Raw genomic sequence first — 19,626 nt, forward strand, 5'->3', positions numbered from 1 at the left:
TGAGCCTAGTACTTGGTGGGGGAGGGGGGGTCAAAGCTGAAGGAAGATTGAGAATGGCTGATATATTTATTTCAAGACCTTGTACAGCTGCCCGAGTGAAGTTCATTCAGTGCTGAATGTGTCAAAGCGAGATGAATCCAAACAGGAATTTTCCTGAAAATTAGATGTCCATTGGTGGTCACCAATGGCAAAATAACTTTCATTCAAGCAGCAGTCAAGGTTTTCATAAAATATCTACAGTAGTTTCATTTCATGGTGATGGAACCTTGAACTACTTGTAAAAACAAATAACCAGCTCTGGATTAAACTGCACAATCATTTAAGTTTGGAAATTAAGATGTCTAATTAGCAAGTCCTATTGTAGATATACGTCCTGGATATGCATTGTTTGTATATGTGTTATGTCTGTATGTGTGCCTGCATGTTTTTGGACGAGGACCGGAGAACGCTGTTTCAATGGATTGGCTTTCTACAATTGGATGATGAACTTAATATAACCATTGTCGAGATGTCTCACCTGGTACTGATGATGGACCGTTGTTTGATAAACTGGGTGGCACAGTTAGCGAGGCGGTTAGCACACACCAGCAACCCGAGCTCAAATCCACCACTGCCTGCAAGGAGTATGTACGCTTTCATTGCGATTGAATGGGTTTCCTCCCACATTCCCGAGGTATGAGGTTAGTGGGTTCATTGGCCAAATGGGTGTAATTGGGTGACGTGCGCTCGTGCGAGCTGGCACCGTGCTCAACCGCTACAAACCTTTTAAAAGAAATAAAATCTTTATAGTTAATGCATGGCCAAGTGATTCCTAATGGCACCAGGGTTTGCAGTTGGAAACTTGGGTGGAGTGTTGAAGTTTGACATTTCTTGACTCTTTAAAAAAATGATGAACTCACTGCAAGTCTTTCCTTCCTATATAATGCTTTGCAAATTTATAATATTAGATTTCTTTGCATAATTGGCCAAAGTATCTTTTTGAAAGGGTTGGTGACTGAGATGCAAAAGAAGTTAATTTGAGCAAAGTACAAGAATGTTTATTTCATTGGGTAAATTATACAAGATGTAAAATGTCACCCTTATATATTAAACATCTTATTGAGATACAGAGATGAGCATCAAATTTGACACATGGTTTGCCTGCAGCTTTGTACCGTATAACATCACACAAAGGATTGTAAATAAAGGATCACATCCTGCCACACTTCCATCAATGACTCAGGATTTTGAAAATGAACACCAACGCAGAGCAGAGGGAAGTAGATTCAGCTCCTCACAGGAAGAGTGGAGGGTGGGCACGGAAGAGAGAAGTGAGTGGATCACACGGACAGAGAGAGATGGGGATGGGACAGAGATGGATAGGGAGACAAAGAGGAACAGGACCTCCAGTCTGAAATGTTTCTCTCCATAGGTGCTGCTCGACCAGCTGGCTGGTTGCAGCCTTTTCAGGTTTTATTCGTTTGCTGGCAGCTAGATTTCTTTCCCTACCCCCAGAGTGAGTTTGCTGTGGGCATCACCAACTCATTGGTTTCTGTCATCTACAAAAGCATCAGAGAAACCTTGAAATAAACACATCCAATTATTAGTTACATCATCCCCAAGGTTTCTAATTGTACCCAAGGCTTTTTGTCACCTGACATTCTCAGCAAATAATCAAAAATACTCAAATCTCCAATTTCTGATATAAACTCATTTTAAAATCTGTCAAGAAAAAAAAAATCAAAATTTCAACAGGTTTTTAAGTTTAGAAAATCAAGCTTAAATCTGAGATGACTGAATCTATCAAACATCCCCAACTAGCACACAGTGGAATGAGCTATTTTTATGGACAAAAAGATTAATATTTAAAAATGCTTGGAATACTCCCAATCTTTAGTGTTGAGTATTATTCAGCTTTTATCCAGACTTATAGAATAAATATAAAAATATATTAATTGCAGTTGAAATAGCAAGAGTCTTTGTGAATGTAACTCTTTGATTTCCATACAAGTGCCAACTTTGTCAAAATTAAAGCAAGCTAGAAATTATATATTAAACTTATTTGTAACATTGTACTACAGACAGCCATGTTTTATCAACTGGCCCACGCAATGCAGTAAGATTACTGAGAAAATAATACATCTTCCTTTCACTGGGTAATTGTCCCACTTCCCCTTCCCGCTCCGCTGGCCGTCCCAGCGCACTCCGGCCAAGATCATCCCTGACAGTCTGTTTCAGCTTTTTGGTGGTCATATGGAATGGGTCAACTTTGCAACTTCCTGAGCATCACAGCCTCCGAGGTCGATGTCTCGTCCTCCGTTGTCCTCCCTCTCAGAGCCCACTAGATATGCTTCACCACCCTTTATCCCATTCCTCCTCCCTATCTTGGGGGGGGGGGGGTGGGGGAAGATGAGTCTCCAGGCTTGAATTGGCCCTCATTCTACACACCACTTCCCTGCTAAGGGTTCAATACTCCTTGAACTGACAAGAACAGTGACGAACGATCGGAAGCTGAGACCTAACTGGACAACCTGTCACTGGCTTTGCTTGATGTGAACAGAGGAACTTTTGAAGGACAATTCCCTTTTAGCAGGGGTTGTAGTACGAGGCCTGGATTTTGAGCTCTTCAATTTGGAAAGGAACGGGACACTTGCTGGTTTTTTAAAAAAACCTCCTAAAAGTTAGCCAGACTGCCACCGAAGATGGAATCGGCTTAAGTGCTCAGATCCAGCGTACCACGATGAGCTGAGTAGCAGCTATCTGGGGTCATGCTCCAGGGGGCATCACTGTGTCTGGCACTTGTCCCAGGAAGGGGGGCTGGGTGGGAAGGACCAATGCCAGCAAAAGCAAAACTCATTGAGTCAATGCTTGAAAGACTCCGACAAGGAGGAGGAAATGATTGTCCTGCACCCCAGGAGATGGGGAGAACTGCACCCACTGTTGTATGTTGCAAAGAGGCAGAGTAGGCCCTCAGCATTCAATAACCGGGCAGCCCAAGGCAAAGGCTCCAACACACTTTAATTACGCCATCATCTGCATATAGTTGAGGGAGAAGTCTGCACTCAAAACACTCCCTGTCTTTTGGAAGCCTTCATCAGCCTAAGAAGAAATTCATTGGCATTTTGACGACACATGCAGGTCGTAACGGTGAGAGGGGCAGCAATTCGAACGACAGTGGGGGGAACATTCATCTTTGGCTGCTAGCACTAAATACCCAAGGACATATGAAGTGTGAAGTACAAAATAAATGTGGATACAAATTGCTTAAATTCTGATAACCATTGAGCATGACGAATTAAAGGTGAATTTTGCTCCCATTGTTCTGAAAAGTTAGGACCATCTCGCTGAGGAAGGGAAAGCCTAATACAACACGACGCATAAAAGCAAGTCTATAAGAAGGCTTTTGGCCCTGGTTTCCATTGCGTCTATGAAACTGCTGCTTGTAGACTGTAAGATAATTCAAGGTCATCAGGCCATCACCTTGGACACCCCCCCCCCCCCCACCGCAATGATTTTTTGCACGGCTGTTGGACGTTCACAAAGTCAGCTTCGCTCCCAATACTCACGCTGGGGTATTTTTCAAACATCATTATTTAGTGCATCTTGTGTACTAGTTTGATGGATGTGCAATTCCCGCGAGCATTGGGGTTTGAAAGGGAGTCGTAAGAAATGAGAGTTGTAATAAGAGATCGTAGACTTGAGGATGCGAGGTTAGAGGAATCGTATTTGCGTTTTGATCGAACAATCTGGGATAAGTTACCCCGACCATGGAATGTCTTGCTGCAGGGAATAGTTAAGATCAAGGCCATTCTACCCTTAAAAGGGCCATTATTAATCTGATGCGGACGTGAGCCTATGAACACCGACGAGGAAAGTGGAAAGAATCTTGGACTGGTCTGCTGTGGATGCAATAAGCAGAGGTTTCCTTCAGTGCAGACCATTTCAGGAGATTTTGGTTCTACTCCATGCCCTTTCAATGATTGTGGACCAAGGTACTGTTCCCAAAGGCTGAAGCCATTTCTTAGACCGGCACCTGGATCTCGATGGACAAACCTACAGCAACTTCCAATTTCCTGTGGGCTCCTGTTCCTTTATATATGGGATATAAATTGTCACTGTACAAAATATCTCTACAATATAAATTACAGTATCCATAGACATTTAAAACAGTTGCCAGGTCAACAATTTTAACAAAAATAGATTTTTTAAGGCAAAATTATTAATTCTACCAAAAATAATATACCTTTTCTCCCCCAGAAGAATCATACAATTCTATAATTTAGCAATTGATTGACAGACACAGGCCAGTTAGAGATGAGTGATATAGTTGCCAACACAAGGATGCAGAAGTGCAAATTTCGAGGCAATTTTGCTGCTGTGGTCAGCAGCAAAACCCTCCGTGCCGGAAAACAAATTGCCAACTGGTCGCGAGGAGCGGGTTTGACATGGGAAGGATCCTCCGAGCTACTGTTTCTCAGCAGCGGCAGTTACTCCAACTGCAGGGTTCAGACTTGCACTAAAAATTCATCCCATTTCACGCCTCACAGGCTCTCTAAACCCCTTGGATCTCCGGTTCTCTACCATTTCTTACCTACACTCCAGCATGAATGTTCCTCTACTAACCAAGGACAACTTATACAACTCAAGGGCCACTGGTGGAGAGGGGAGAGCAGATTAGGCTTTGATGGACGATTTTTTTAAAAACAAATTTGGTGACAAAATATTAAAAATATCATTTTATATATTGCTTGTTTATTCGCCGAATAGCTAACAGATCCCCGGGCGACAGATTGAGAACTACTGCCTTAAGCCAGTCCCCTGATAACAAAGCAGCAGGCCTATCAGCCAGTCGTTCTGAAGGTCACGTGGCTGCATAAACCAGAGTTCTGAGAGTTTGGAGAGAGGACAACAGCGCAGCAGTGGTCGAGGAAAGTGACTGACGACAGAGAAACAGATTGGGCCAGTCTGGTGACCCTCTTCAATGGGCATGCCAAAGCGTGGGAGACTCCTTGCTTAAGGAAGCCAGCTTCCGCTGTCACTGAACTGCCAAATTTTGAACAGGGAAATGTCACTGGGGTACAAGATGTGGCATTGCATCTGATTAAAACGTGTAGCTTCTCCACCAGAGAAGGCAGTATGTGAGGTCTCCAAAATATGGGAGCAAAGACCTTTGGATGGCAAATTAGGAGAATAATTTCAATAATAATGGGAAAGCATGTTTAAAAATGTTGGTCATGTATATCAACTCTTATTCCTTAGAAACTTTACAGCACACTTCAAAATGGTTTAGAGCAGTGGATTGGGGGAGATCTCCACTTTGGAGTCCACGTAAATTAGCAAAAGGTGAATGGTTGGCAGAACTATGAAGCTGGTAGAGTACTGATTTCCACTCTGGGCCTATCCAGACCTCCTAAGGTGCCAACAAGAGAATTGTGTACTGGATCCGAACGAGGGGAACCCATAAGGGGCCACTTCAATGGCTGAAAGAATGTTGAGCAAGGCAGGTGTTCCTGGTGAAGGATCCCTGTCGAGGTCGTCGATGTCTAAGCATCCTTATACGTGGCATGGGGGGGAGGTTATGTTTGCGAGCGGTAAGTGATCCACAGAGGGATGGATTGTGCATCAAACACTGCTCATAATTTTCCTTTGCGCAAGTTCTCAGCTCGGGACAAAATGCTCCTGTTGAATTGCAGGTAACACAGACTCAGATTTGGGTCTAGAATTTATGAGTTTGACTGTTCCTCCTTCCCACTTCCCTTGGATATTTTCTTCTCATTTTTCGCAGCACCTTGCCTGGGGAAGAGAGAAGCTGCATTTATGCCCTGCTCCTCACAAACCCTGCAAGGGTCTCTGACACGGCTGTGCCCCTCTCCCTCATGGGCAGGCCAGAGTTTGCTGCCTTATCCGTAGTTGCTGCAGAATGAAGCCTGGTTCCTCATTGGACCAACATGCTGCGCCATTTGTTAGTTCTGGAGGGGGAGGAAAAAGCCCATTCAGGACCCTCACTTCATTAGGGCAGAAGAGTGGGCGCATTTTTGTCAAGTCAAACAGCAGGGGTACAGGCCCCTTGGAACAACCCATCTGTGCCTTCGTGAGCCGGCTCCATTTTCCTGCATTTGGCCCACATCCTTTTCAACCTTCCCTCTTCACAAACCTGTCCAAATGTTCGTCGAATGCTGCCATTCAACCCTCCTCCACCACTTCCTCCAGAACCCCGTTCCACTTACCCACCCCACGAAAACATAAATTTGTTTCAGGCCAGAAACCATGATGTCGCTGCCTTCCGCTCTCCACAACCCAACAGCAGAAGCACCCACTGAGCAACTGGGCCTCGAACTGCATTCATTTGCATCTTTTCCCACTATAGGACTCAGAAACTACGAGAAAGCATTAATATTGCACTTATTTCTCCCCCCCCCCGCCGCCCCGCAGGAGGAACAGTCAACTAAGCGAGGATGGGTTTCATTGACCCCCCCTTTCTCTGGGGCCCCATGCACCATGGATCGCTCTACCTTCCCTTATGCAGGTGAATCACACGTTCAGAATGAGCTTGCTCCACTTTCAAAGGTGATTAGAGATTAATATTTTACCTGCGGGATGCAGAATGAAACCATACCAAGACGTTTAGATCTTCTGACAAACACAAGGATCTGCAGCCCACAAGACACCCTATTACACAAAATGATTTTGCGCAAATGAGATCTATCTGGATTCATTAATTGCTGCAGATGTGTGTACGTCAACAGTGAATGAAGATTGAATCCCGTCCACTCAACGAATGAGATTCAAAATCAGATAGAGTTTTAAGAGAATGCAAATTAGTGTTGCTCCAATTATACATGGGTTTAAAATCATAATTTTGTTGCTAAAATTTTGTGGCCAAACTCAGCATCACTCACCTCCAACTGCTAGGCCACCCATGGGAAACGGGTTCATCCCTTCATTACATCACACTAAATACTTCTTTTCTAAATCGTTTTCATCAAAAACTACTTTGGTTGCAAAATAAATAGCCACTGTCCCAAAGGTGGCAGCAGAGATCATGTACGCAGTTACTGTCTGTGTGAACTGCACAATTGTGCCCATGAGCAGAGAGGGAATGACCTGAGAGAGAAGGAAGGCACTGTCCAGAATGGCAAGGTCAAGGCAAATCCCTCGTCCTGTTGCGGGCTGCTCGATTTCAGCGGGCATGGTCACCTCGCACGGACCGCGACTCTGCACGCCCATGCCCCTGTCGGGCAGAGGTCCCTTGGACGTCAGCAAGGGAGCAGTCGTAATCAGGCTTCCATTTTGATTGTATGACTTGTGATTCAAGATTCCATTTTGCAAAGGCACATTCTTGTCCACCGGGCAGTTCGCATCATTCAGTTCGGCGAACTTGTGCTTGCAAAAAAATACCTGTGCAGCAAGGGGAGAGCAAAAACTCATAAATCAATCATGGAGTGAATTTACACCCAGTGCCCTCCAGAATGTTTGGCACAAAGACACCTTTTTTCCCTTTATTTGCCTCTGTGCTCCAGTTTTAAATTTGTAATCAAACAATTCACATGATTAAAATGCACACTCCAGATTTTATTTTGGTTTGACCATGTAAAAGTTACAGCACATAGTGCCCTCATTTAAGGGCAAGGGATAAACTTTGAGCAGAACCCAAAGGGGGCCACAGCCAAATAAAGGTGAAGAATGGCTGCCACGGATGGTGTTATGAGCTGGCAAAGTTGCTGCGATAAATATAATCACAAGGCTTCTATGTGCAGGGAGCCAAATTTCATCAGTTGGAAATCAATATTGAGGGAACAGTCTCAGGGAGTCTTGGGAGCACGGAACAGGCCCCTCTTCCCAACTTATTCTGGGCTTGTCCCATGTGCCTGGATTTGATCTATATCTTTCCAAGCCCTTCCTATCCACACAGTATGTCTGTCCAAGTGCATTTTGCAAAGTGCAATCGTACCCACATCTACAGGTGTATTTTCTGGGAGCTCGTTCCAAATACAAACTACCCTGCCAGTGAAAAATTTCCCCATCAGGCCCCTGTTAAATCTCTCCTTTTCTCACCTTAAACCTGTGCCCTCGAACAGCCATTCTCAACCGGGGTGGGGGGGGGGGGCATACGGATCCCTCTGGGAGCCACAGCACATTTAAGGGAGGGGGCACGGACTGAAATCATGAATTTCTTTTTATGTAGTCGGTAGGAGAGAAATATAGAAGAAACCAACTAAATCTGACTACTTCACAGGAGTGTGGAGGGGGGGGGGGGGATGGGGAATATAAATTTTGAACAGATTCCAAAGGGGGTCACTGCCAAACAAAAGGTTGAGAATGGCTACCTCAGAATCGTTGACCCTGGGAAACAGTCTGTGAACATTCCCCTCATGATTTTGTAAATAGCTACAAAGTCACCCTCAGCCTCTTGTGCTCTGGGGAATAAAGACCCAGTCAATTCAACCTCTCCCTCTCATTTCCACCCTCCAGTCTTGGCAACATCGCCTATGGTTCGGCGACCAGAACTGCACTCTGTCCCCCCGAGTGCAGTCTCACCAACTTTGTACAGCTGTACCTCGAAGTCCCAGGCCGTGTACTCAACGTCCTGCCCACTAAAGGCTATGGAAGTGGGTTAGAAATTAAAATATTTGGAAGTAACTCCTGAAAATATAGTTATAATGAGGGTTAAGAAACAGAGTGTGTCATGTTCACTTAACAATGTTGCTCATTCACATCTGAGACAAGAGCTCGCATTTTTATCTTGGTTTATTTTGCTAGACAAAACATCTCGACTGGCTGATACAAAAGGGCATTCAAACAGAGTCAAAATTTAAAATAATAAATGTAAAATTATGAAGGTAATCGACACGACGTGTTTTATCTGACACAGCTTCAGGATTGAGGGGCGTCCGCTTAGTACGGATACGGAGGAATTTCTTCAGCCAGAGGGTGGTGAACCTGTAGAATTTGTTGCCACGGGCAGTTGCGGAGGCCAGGTCATTGGGTGCATTTAAGGTAGAGATTGGTAGGTTCTTGATAAAAGGTTATGGGGAGAAGGGCTGAGTGGGAAAACGGATCAGCTTGCAATTGAACTGCGGGGCAGAGCTGATGGGCTGAATGGCCTATTTCTGCTCCTATGTCTTATGGTGTAAAGAATCTGTTACAATTGAAGTTATTGATCAGGCCTGGGTCAATTAGAGTTCCCTTGTAAGAGCTGACTTGAATTTGAGACAATGCAGCCTGTGTGTACTGTCACAGGGCATATAGAAACAGTGCAGCTCAGGGACACGATATCTCTGCTAAACACAATGCCAAATTAAACCAAATGTCTGCACTGTTCGTACAAATTGTGGCTTGGTGCCAAGAGAAATGTATTATATTACCCTCCATCAACAGTCAACTTGAATTTTATTTAAGTTGTAGAATTATCTTGTCACACCACAAGGACGCTCGCACCACTGTATCAGTAATACTCAGTTTAATCCATCAGTCTCATTTTCCCTGCTCTTTCCCAAAAGCTCTGCAAGTTATTTTCTCCCAAGTGCCTATCCAGCCTTCTTTGGGGAAACTTGATCGATTTTTAAAAATAAATTTAATTTAAATACACAGCACAGAGATCAGCCCTTCTGACCCATGAGCCCATGCCACACAAATACCTCGTTAACCTACAGCCCCTGTCCATCTTTGCCACACCTACATCCTCAGTCACCAAAATCAAAGCAGACACATGAGAGACTGCCTCATGAACCAATGTATCAAGAACACTCTGTACATTAACATTTACTTTTCTCACAATTTTCCTATTATTCCTACCAAGATGAATTTTTCCACATCGTTCATCAACTGCCACCTTCTTGCCCACTTACTAAACTGTCCAGATCTCTGCAGAACTTTTGCATTCTCCCACTTCACTTTTCAAGTTAGCTTGTATTAATGGAAAACATGGACACTCTACATCCTGTTCATTCATTTAATGGTGTAACGGATTCTTTACACCCAAAGACATAGGAGCAAATATAAAAAGCCAAACTGCTGGGAAAATTTAGCAGGTCAAGCGACATATGCCAAGGCAAAGGGATGGTCAACAATTTGGATCAATACCCAGCATTAGGACTGAGCATACAGAGGGGAGAGAGGCAGTCAGCACAAGTGAGGGGAGCAGGGTGGTAGGTGATGGGGGAAACTGGATGTGTGAGGGGGGGGAACCAGGTGGGGGAGAGGAAGAAGGAGTGTTGGGACAGATGCTGGTGTGTGACAGGTGGAAATGGACAGAAGAGAAAAGCATGAGGCAAACAGAGCTGGGAGGGGGAAGGACAAGAGGCAGAGGGTGGCAGGTGATGAGCAGAAGGGGCAAGGGATGGGACGATGGACAGATGGAACGAGGTGGGGCAGGAAATTGGAAAGGTGAATCAGGTAGAAAGGTGTATGGGCAATGGACAGGTGGGATCCAATAGGGAAGGGTCAGGAGGAGGATGGAGAAGGTGAACAGAGACTGAGTGGAATGGTGTGGAGCAGGACAGCAACACAGGGTAGCATTCTACCAGGCATCTCTTTGTAGTTTAAGTCCAAGACTTTAACTCTTGTTCTTAAATGCAGCTATTCTCAAACTTTGGCTTTGTCTCTCTTAAGACTCTCCTCAAATTTCTTTTTTAGACATACAGCTCGGTAACAAGGCCCTTTAAGCCTGTGCTGCCCCATTACACCCAATTTTCCTGCAACCCTGGCACGTTTTGGAGGGTAGGAGGAAACCAGAGCCTCCGGAGGAAATCCAAGCAGACTCAGAGATATCAGACAAACTCCTTACAGACAGCACGGAATTCGAGCTAACCATGCCGCCCACCTTTTGGGCTCCCTTCTCTGTGAGGCTGCCAAGTTTTGGTTTCTTCCGTACTTCTACTGATGACGTATATTACATTACATGAGGTGAAAGGAAAACAAGGCTTTTACTTAAATGTGCTGTAGCCTCCTCCCAGCTCCAGTGGGTTCAACCACCCAGTCCTAATGCTGACGGAACTGTACAGGCTTTAAATAGCCGGTTAAAGGAGCCGACAGTGTTTTATATTAAAATCCTGCACCCTTGGGGTCTATGGCCAAGATGGTGTCGCCTGTGCTTTGTATCGGCAATAAGGTGTTCCAAACTCTGGGGACTGGAAATAGGGAGAACCTACAGAAAAGGTGACCACGGCAGCAGACCAGTGAGGGGCTCAGCGGCTGAGGGGCCCCACACAGGCTGTGGTTGACTGGCAGTCGGGGGACCCGCAGGGGGGCTGCTGGAGACTGGCTCAGAGGAACCAGATATCGGAGCCAGGATTTGAGAGGGTACTAAGGCCAAGAAGGGCTCCAGAAGGGTCTCAAGCACTGAAGGGCTTCCTGATCATGTCGGAGGTTTGGATCTGGAGCTCGGGCGGCCGATGGATCGAACAGGAGTCTGTGCGGCTATGGGAGGCGAATCCACGGACACTCAGCGACTCAGAAGCGACTCCCTTTTGCTTCTCTTTCTCTCATGCTGTAAGGGGCAACACAAATTACAACTCCGCCTGACTGCAGGCAGAAGACAATTTTGTGTAATACTACATGTTTTGTACTATTACATGACCATAAAGGAATCTTGAATCTAATCCCTGCAACCATTGCACCAAAAGAGAAACAACAGCCATTTCCGAAGGCTGCCCACCAACCTGCTTTTCCTTGTGATAAAGGGAGTTTAACGTGTAGGGCAGAATCTGCAGCGTAGAATATGTAAACCCTGTTAACACAGACATGGCTGTCACCAGGACCACACTCTTCGAAAGGCACATGATGACGGCGGACACCGTGAAGGCGGCGATGCTGGCGAGGTAGACGGCCTTGGATCCAAATCTCGTCACCAGCCTGTCCATGATGGCGGAGCAGAAGATCGAGAACGCACACTGCAGGAAGAGACCTAAACTGCCCATCCGAACTCCTGCAGGAGAAAAGCAGAAAAGCAGCCACTCCAGTGTGTCCTAACTAACGATCTCAGCCCCACCGAAGAAGGACCCTTCAGAAGCGGCCCCGAGGCACCTGCTTATCCTGATGCCATTTTGGACAAGATGTTACATGGTACCTGATTTGGAAGTTGGCCTTCTCATCTCCCCTGCCAATTATACGATCTTGGCAGAAAGGACCTCAACACTTTATCTTCCTGCTGGTCACCTTTTGCCCACTTGCTTACCTATCTAACTCCACCTTGAGAAGTTACAGTCATCCCGAACACTTCAACTGGTAACCCGATTGGTCCCTTCAGTGACAGAAGAGGTTCCCGATTAGATGCAGGGTTCTTGCTTAGAGCTGGCATGGCCTTGATGGGCTGAACGGCGCCTACCTGCTCTGCAATTCTCCAAGCTTCAGTCACTTGAGGCTTTCGGGGTGGGGATTACATGTAAACCTTTCTTCCCTGGACCCAAGAGAGATGAGTGCCACCCCTCGCTATCCCAGGAGTCAGACAGCACGGGGCAGGTCCTTCAGCCCAACTCGCCCGTGCCGGCCAAGTTGGCAATTCTGGGCTAATCCCACCTACCTGTATTTGGTCTATATACTTCTCGGCCCTTCCTATCCTTGCATCTGGCCAAATATCTTCAGAACGCGGAAACTGCAGCCACCTCTACAGCCTCTGAATGAATCAGGAACCCTTCGGGTTTCTCTGAAACCTCTCCCCCCAACCTGAAACCTAAGCCCTCTAGTTTTAGAACCATCCACCCTGGGTAAAAAATAAACTGCGAGCATTTGCTTTACTGAGGATTAAGATAAGTGTAGTGGTACTGCTCATGTGGCAGTCAGTGCTTTGTTGCTACTGAGTCCAGGGTTAGAATCCAGTGCTGAGTTTAAGGAGTTTGGACATTCTTCCCATGTCTGCGTGGGTTTCTTCCAGGGGCTCCACTTTCCTCCCACTATTCAAATGTACCGGGGTTGTAGATCAATTGGGCTGCACGGGCCTGTAATTGTGCTGAATGTCTAAATTTAAATGTCACCCCCACCCCACCCAAAGCTTCCTATGCTCTATGAAATAAAGACCAGATCTATCCAACATCTCATTATAACATGAGGTCTCTCGTCCTGACCACCTCATGCTGAATATCCTTCACACCTCTTCCCAACTTATTAACATCCCTCCCGAGAGCGGGACACACAGATGAGTTTCACTGACCCAGATTGCAAGTCCCAAGAAAACAATAGCTGCACCAGTGGACAGTGCGGAAAGATATCCAAGTTTATAACCGGTCCTAGATCAGGTGGGAAGGAGAGGGAAATGGGCAAGCATGAGGTGTTGTAATTAAAAATACGGAAATGCTGGAGGAACTCAGCAGGTCTCACAGCGTCCATAGAAGGAAAAGGTGTAAAACCGGCTCTTTGGCTCTGAGCCCTTCTTCAAGATTTGATTGTCTCTGTGAATGCAGAACTGGAGATGGGGAGGGGGAGGGAGAGGGGGTTAGGGTGTGGAGGGTAGGATAGGGTGGGGAGGGGGGAAAGAAGAGAGGGGGAGGGAAGGAGACCATGATAGGGGAAAGGATTGAGACAAGAAGGGGAGGGAGGTAGCTAACAGAAACCAGAGAAGTCGATGTTAATGGAATCCAGTTCTTATTCACAGGCTAAATGCGAGGTGTTATTTCTCCAGTTTATATGTCTTTGAGTCACATGGACACTGCAGGACCTCCTGATTCTCCAGAACTTTGGGGTATTAATTGCAAGTACCAGGATTGATCTCCCTCAGAAAGTGGTTTAAGCTGGATCACTGACAGCATTTAAGTAGTATCGAGATGAACACGAATGGCTGAAGCAGAGCAAGATATGGACCAAGTCCTGGGGGATGGAATTGAATCGGATGAGATGGCAGACACATCAGGCTGGATGGCCCCTTTCCATGCTGTGTGATTCTATACAAGTCACCTGAATTCAGCTGCCCGCCAAATTTGCCAAATTTAATTGAGCTGTTTTGAACCATTCAGGAGAATTTATTTTACACCACCCTGGTTAGAATGACGATGATTCAGAGTTAACAGTTCATTCTTCTTGGTACCAAAATCCCTCCCACATGGGAGAGAGGAAACTACGGCTACTCGAAGGATGGTCATTCTCCATGGGTCAATGCCAGAACTTGTTATTTGGGATTGGCGCCAAAGGAACGGGGTTCACATTGCCAAGCTATGTGAGAAGAACAATTTGACTGCCAAGGCTAAGAATGGGGACACAAGGTGCTTATTGAATGGTGATTCATGCACAGGCATGAATGGTGACCTCTTTTAAAACGGGGGCGGGGAGCTGACTGATTTGATGGAAGCCATGGATGTTGGTTTCGAGATTCAATTTATTGTCTTTGTAATAAAACAGTGTAATATTACATGAAATTGCTTTTGCTTGGAGCAAGGCGGACAGATTCACCATCGGCAGAAATTGCCTGAAGTGCCTCTTACAGTCAGAGAGAGAAGTAAAAGAGAGTCTCGCCCCTCCCAGAGTCGTCGAGTGTCCATAGATTCACTTCCGCAGCCACATGAGTCAGGAACCCTTCAGTACCTTCAGCACTCCCTCGCATCCCGTTTCCGATACCTGGTACCCCCTTCAGCCAGTTTTGAGCCCGTCTCCAGCAGTCCACAGCCCAGCGCGAATCTCCCGATGGCAGTCTCCAGCATTCCACAACCTCTGTGGACTCTTCACCTTGAGTTGCCAGCAGCCCGCCGCGTGCGTGGGTCTTTCAGCCACAGAGCCCCCTCACCGCTCCGCTGTCGTGGTCACCGTCCTTGTGGGCCGTCTCCTCTCAAAAGGGGGGGGGGGGATTGGTCTCCCCATTTTCTGGTGCCCTGCGCCAGTCCTCCACTGCCCCGGAGTCTGCAATTTCTCGTGCTAGGGTTAGGCGCAGACCTCACGGTCACAGGATTTTAAATGAAACTATCATCGGCTCCTTGAACGGGCTGTTCAAAGCTTGTGCAGAGCTGAAGGCAGTTGGACCCTGCAGGAACGCTAGGTCGCCGCTCCTTGCTCCGCAGGGGGCCCACACCAGCCACAGCCCTGCCATTTTTCGGGCAAAGAGTGGTGTCACAAGGGAAGGCTGCAGTATGTAAATTGAGAGACACGCCCATTGAGAGTGATGCCAACTCCCCACGGTTGTTGTTATTTGGAATTCTCCCTGCTCAGACACCACTGCCAAAGCAGCCAAAATGCACTGCTGCTGGTGCCCTGACTTTGTACCATAGAAAAGATGCATTACACAAGCGCGCAGGAGAAACAGGTCACACGGCATCCACAGGTCATCAATGTTTTGGGCTGGAGGCCTTCGTCAAGAAGCAGGCAGGTGCCTGAATGAATAAAAAAGTGGGGAGCGGAGAGGAGGGAGGAAGGGGTGGGGGTGGAGGATGCAGGTAAAAGTGGATATGGGAAGGAGGGTGGAAGGGAACAAAAAGCTGAGGTGATGGATGGGGCGGGGAGAGGGCAGCTTCTCTGAATAGATAAGGAAGGGAAGAGAGTGGAGAGCTGGAGAAAGGAAACAGATGGATGGGGGAGGAGAGAGAAACTCAATGGAGGGGGGTTTAAAAGGAACTGGAGGTTAACGTTAATGGCATCTGGTTGGAGAATGCCCAGACGGAATATTAGAAAGATGCTTGCATTCTGCAGTATAAGGAATCACGGGCAGCGGTCTTCATTCCATTGAGGACATCTACAAGAGGCAGCATCATAAGAGAGCAGCCTCTATTCTCAAGGACCCCCCCTCCCCCCCACCTAGGCCATGCCCCCTTCACTCTGCTACCATCGGGGAAAAGGTAAAGGAGCCTGTAAAAAACCAGAGGGTTGTTAACTCGACCTGCAACATCACAGGCACCAGTGAGGACATCTGCAAGAGACGGTGCCTGAAGAAGACAGCCTCAAACCTCAAGGACCCCACCCCCACCATCCAGGCTATGCCCTCTCCACTCAGCCACCCTCGGAGCCTGAAGACTAGCACCCAGCGGCACAAGGAGAGCATCTTCCCGTCCACCATTAGATGCCTGGTTGAACAATGAACCACAGACCCTGCCTTACTTTGATTTTACCTTTTACTTGCACTATTTTTATTTATTTTGAAATGCGGTTTTGTATAAATGTTTGCTGTCGCGAAACAACGAATTCTGTGACGTGTTCAAGACACTAAATTCTGATTCTGAATGGTGGCACATGCACAATGGGCAGAATGGCCTTCCCCCGCTCCTATTTTCAATGGTTCTTGTGTTCCTCAGTGGGTCTGGCTTGCTCAATTATTTAATTTGTAATTTTTTAAAAATTTAACGGGAACAGGCCCTTCCGGCCCACGAGCCCAAATGCACCCACGTGACCTTCGACTTTGCTAAATCCGTACGCCTTTGGAATGTGGGACGAAACCAGGGCACCCGTAGGAAACCCCACGCAGACACAGGGAGAACGTACATGCTCCTTACAGACAGCGCGGGATTCATTCTCAGATCGCTGTGACTGCAATGGAACCGTCAATGCTTACCACTGCGCTCATCATGCCACCCCGAAATGTGTGTGGAATACATGTTCCTTTGCTCAGTGCCACGGTCAAGACCCGATGTAACTGCACTGCTCCAACCCCTACGCTAACTTTGCCTGCCCTGTTGTCTTCCCTTACGCACTCCGGTCTCAAAGTCCCTCACGTTGCGAGCACCTACCTTCGTCGTAGCGCAGTCTGGCCTCACTGCCAGGATCAGCACTAGGGATACCCTGGTAGAGCCCTTCCCCCACAAAATCGGTGTAGAACATCATGAAGGTCATGAGGGCCATCCAGCTATAGAACTCAGCCACAACTAGCTGACGCATCACCTTGGGGATACGGCAGTACAGGTGGTATAGCTTGGGGATCAAAGTGCAACAGTTCTTCAGTACAAGGAGCGAGTGTCTTGTCCGGCACAGCGTACTCATGGTGCAGCAACAGTACCTTTGCCAAGGTCTCGAGACTTCCTTTGGTGAAATTTCGACCGAGCCGTCCGCATTACTAGAATTCTCCTCGGAGACAAAGAAGGTGGCGAAAATACACACGACGAAGATGGCGGCCAGAAGTGTGAAAAGGCAATCCTCGTGCCCACCGAGGTAGGTGGACAGGAAGGACTTCCTCCAATCTATGGCAGTCAAGAGGTAGCCAATGCAACCTCCCAGGCTGATCATGAAGGAATACATGGAGAAGGCCTGCCGGCAGTCCTCGGTGTCGTGGAACAGGTCGGAGAGCAGAGCCTCCAGGGGAGTGAAGCACACCTGGCCGCAGAAGTCCAACAGGCAGATTCCGACCACGAGGAAGATGATGTCCACTGGGTAGTCCTTCATGCTGAAGGTATTGGCCAGCCTGCTGGCATGGGGGATGATGAAGAGACTGAGGAGGACACCAAGGCAGAGACCCCAAATGAAAGGACGCCGGCGGCCATACCTACTGGTCCAGCGGTCACTGGCTGACCCGATGATTGGAACGAAGATCAGTCCGAGCACTGGCCCAATTCCTGTGGAGACATGGGACATACAATTCAAATAGCCCATCCACCAACGCTGGTTACATTAATTGATTGACCAAGTTGCATCTTAATTAAACAGGAGAATGGACATATGGTGGTGGAGTCACAGTTCACAGCATAGGAACAGGCCCTTCAGCCCCATTAGTCCATGCTGTCCTTTTCTGCTATCCAACCAATCCCATTTGCCCGCATTAGATCACAGGTTTATATGAACCCTGAGGTTCTTTTTCCTGCGGGCGAGCCAGAATTACCACTTACAAGTACAAACGTAAAAAAATAAAGAAATGTAAACAAACTGACTGTGCAATACAGAGAGAGAGAGAGAGAGAGAGAGAGCAAAATCAATAAAGTCCACAAGTTAGAGTCCTTAAATAAGCCCCTGATTGAGTTTGTCGTTGAGGAGTCTGATGGTGGAGGGGGAGCAGCTGTTCCTGAACCTGGTGGTGCGAGTCTTGCAGCAACTATACCTCATTCTTGACCGATTCCTTCTGTGCCTCATCTATTTAAATCTTAAATTTAAACATATAGCAGGGCAACAGGGCCTTCTGGCCTACGAGCCTGTGCCACCTAATTCACCTACCCTAACCCTAATGTGTGGTTTGTTTTGAAGGGTGGGAGGAAACTGAAACACCCAAGGAAACCCACGCAGACACGGGGAGAATGGACAAACTCCTTAAAGACAGCGCTGGATTCGAACCCGTGTTGCCGATGCTGCAACAGTATTGTGCTAACCGCGATGCCAACCGCGCCACCCAAGTGAGCAATTTCTGCTCCAAGAAGTCTCAGCACCATCCATACATTCCCTCATGTGCTGTCCACCTGTGTCAATCAAGATGAGGGGCGCGCATATACCTGGGAAGATTCAAGACTGGAATTCATCACTTGGGGCCCATTTTGCCCAACCCCAAAATACTCCAATTCCCATATGGAGGTGAGAAATTTTGTGCTGGGTAAATGTCCTGTTTGCATACGTGTTCATTACTGTCCCAATTCTGGAATCGGAACGTACTGTGGTGGATTGGAAAATTGGACATTTACTTTCATTATGATCCCTGGGCATTCAGAATAAAGAAATTTATTGTTACACATGTAAAGGTGCAATGAGAAAGCTTGTTTTGTGAGCTTCCTTGCTAGACATTCCATACATAGTACAGTGAACAAAACTAAGTCCAGGTGCAGTATTAGAGAGAGATCAGTTAGTACAGAGCTACGGCAACATTATTTTACAAGTGTGAAGTTCATTCAGGACTCTGATAACTGCAGAAAGGAAACCGCACTTGAATCTGATGGTGCGTGATATCACCCTCGCGAATCTTCTACTTGATGGGACGCAGATGAAGGGAGTGTGGCCGGGGTGGGATGGGTCATTGAATATGTGGGCTGCTTTTCCAAGGCAGTGGGAAGTATAGATGGAGGCAATGGTGGGGTATGGTGTTTGTGTGATGCTCTAGATCCAGCCATTGTCAATCTATTTTTGGTCATCTCCCCCCTACCTCCCCCCAAGAACTCTGAACTCTGCCCCCTTCCCTGTGAAGCACTCATTTATGGGCCCCCTTCCCTGTCAAGCACTCAAGTTTAGTTGGTTTCTTCTGAACTGCTATCCTACCAGTCACAGAGAAAAAAACATTAGAATTATTTATGTTACGTAAGGTGAAAAGAAAACAAGGTTTTTACTTTACCCTTTCAACTACCTACAAGTGCATATGCTCTGTGTCCTGGTTTTCCAGGACTGGTTTTATATCCAACCACCAGTCAGTTTGTACTGGTGTTCGTGCTGTCGTTTACCCATGGATCCAGTCCGGAGTTTATATTATGAAAGGTTAAAAACAGCCAGAGTCAAAATGTGCTATGAGGGTGCGCCCACCAACCCCCACCCCCCCCACCCCCCAACCCAGGGGTCCTGTTGAGAATGGCTGTTCCAGATCGGCTACTCTCAACAGAGGGCACTGCACATTTGAAGCAGGGGCTGGGGGGGGGGGGGGGTGGGGGGGTGGGGAGCACAGACTGAAATCATATATTTTTTTCGACTACTTTTTATGTAGTCGATGGGAAAGAAGTAGAGAAGAAACCAACTAAACATGACTGTTTCACAGGGACGGGGGCCTGTAAACATTGAGCAGAGTTCTAAGGGGGCCAGGACCAAAGCAGAAGAGAGAATGGCAGGCCCGGATTCACCGTA

At 47.0% G+C, this 19,626-nt stretch overlaps 1 protein-coding gene across 4 annotated transcripts in view; it reads right to left on the reverse strand.

Annotated features, from left to right (window-relative positions):
• Positions 1-1,015: 1,015 nt before the first annotated feature.
• The window catches only part of LOC138765193 (solute carrier family 45 member 3), a 139,102-nt gene continuing 120,491 nt past the window's right edge, over positions 1,016-19,626 (reverse strand). For all 4 annotated transcript variants that reach the window (XM_069942120.1, XM_069942121.1, XM_069942122.1 and 1 more), the window contains 3 exons: positions 16,617-17,435; positions 11,640-11,905; positions 1,016-7,377 (listed from right to left, as the gene is read on the reverse strand). In XM_069942120.1, the coding sequence (XP_069798221.1) occupies positions 6,928-7,377; positions 11,640-11,905; positions 16,617-17,435 (1,535 nt within the window). In that variant the 3' untranslated portion in view covers positions 1,016-6,927. The remainder of the gene's footprint in view (positions 7,378-11,639; positions 11,906-16,616; positions 17,436-19,626) is intronic.

The sequence above is a fragment of the Narcine bancroftii genome, chromosome 5 (genome assembly GCF_036971445.1).
Source record: "Narcine bancroftii isolate sNarBan1 chromosome 5, sNarBan1.hap1, whole genome shotgun sequence".
In the NCBI taxonomy this organism is placed as follows: domain Eukaryota; kingdom Metazoa; phylum Chordata; class Chondrichthyes; order Torpediniformes; family Narcinidae; genus Narcine; species Narcine bancroftii.